This window comes from Penaeus monodon, chromosome 24 (genome assembly GCF_015228065.2).
Source record: "Penaeus monodon isolate SGIC_2016 chromosome 24, NSTDA_Pmon_1, whole genome shotgun sequence".
NCBI classification, from domain to species: Eukaryota; Metazoa; Arthropoda; class Malacostraca; order Decapoda; family Penaeidae; genus Penaeus; species Penaeus monodon.
In genome coordinates this window covers 1,228,041-1,228,341 of record NC_051409.1, presented here as the reverse complement: position 1 = coordinate 1,228,341, position 301 = coordinate 1,228,041, and the positions used below count along the sequence as shown (strand labels likewise).

The following is a 301-nucleotide window of genomic DNA, read 5'->3' as shown; positions in this document are numbered from 1 at the left end:
GTGGATCCGTGGCCGCGACCTGCACGTGCTCAGCTCGGGTCTTGTCGCCTTCTCGTCCGACTCGCGGGTCAGCGTGGCCAACGTGGGCGACTCGTGGACGCTGACGGTGCGCTACACGCAGCCGCGCGACGCCGGATCCTACTCGTGCCAAGTCAACACGCAGCCGCGCATCGCCACCTGGTACAACCTCACGGTCGTCGGTAAGGACCTGCTTCTTCTACTGCTTCCTCTGCTTCTTCTTCTCCATCTCTTTTTCGTCAACCTCTTTTTTGTGCAAGAGGGTAATAATATTGATATTGAC

At 58.5% G+C, this 301-nt stretch overlaps 1 protein-coding gene across 1 annotated transcript in view; it reads left to right on the top strand.

The window, feature by feature from the left end:
• The window catches only part of LOC119588796, an 11,996-nt gene that overhangs the window by 8,117 nt on the left and 3,578 nt on the right, over positions 1-301 (top strand). Inside the window, exon 3 of the mRNA XM_037937446.1 lies at positions 2-200. Within this exon, the coding sequence (XP_037793374.1) occupies positions 2-200 (199 nt within the window). The remainder of the gene's footprint in view (position 1; positions 201-301) is intronic.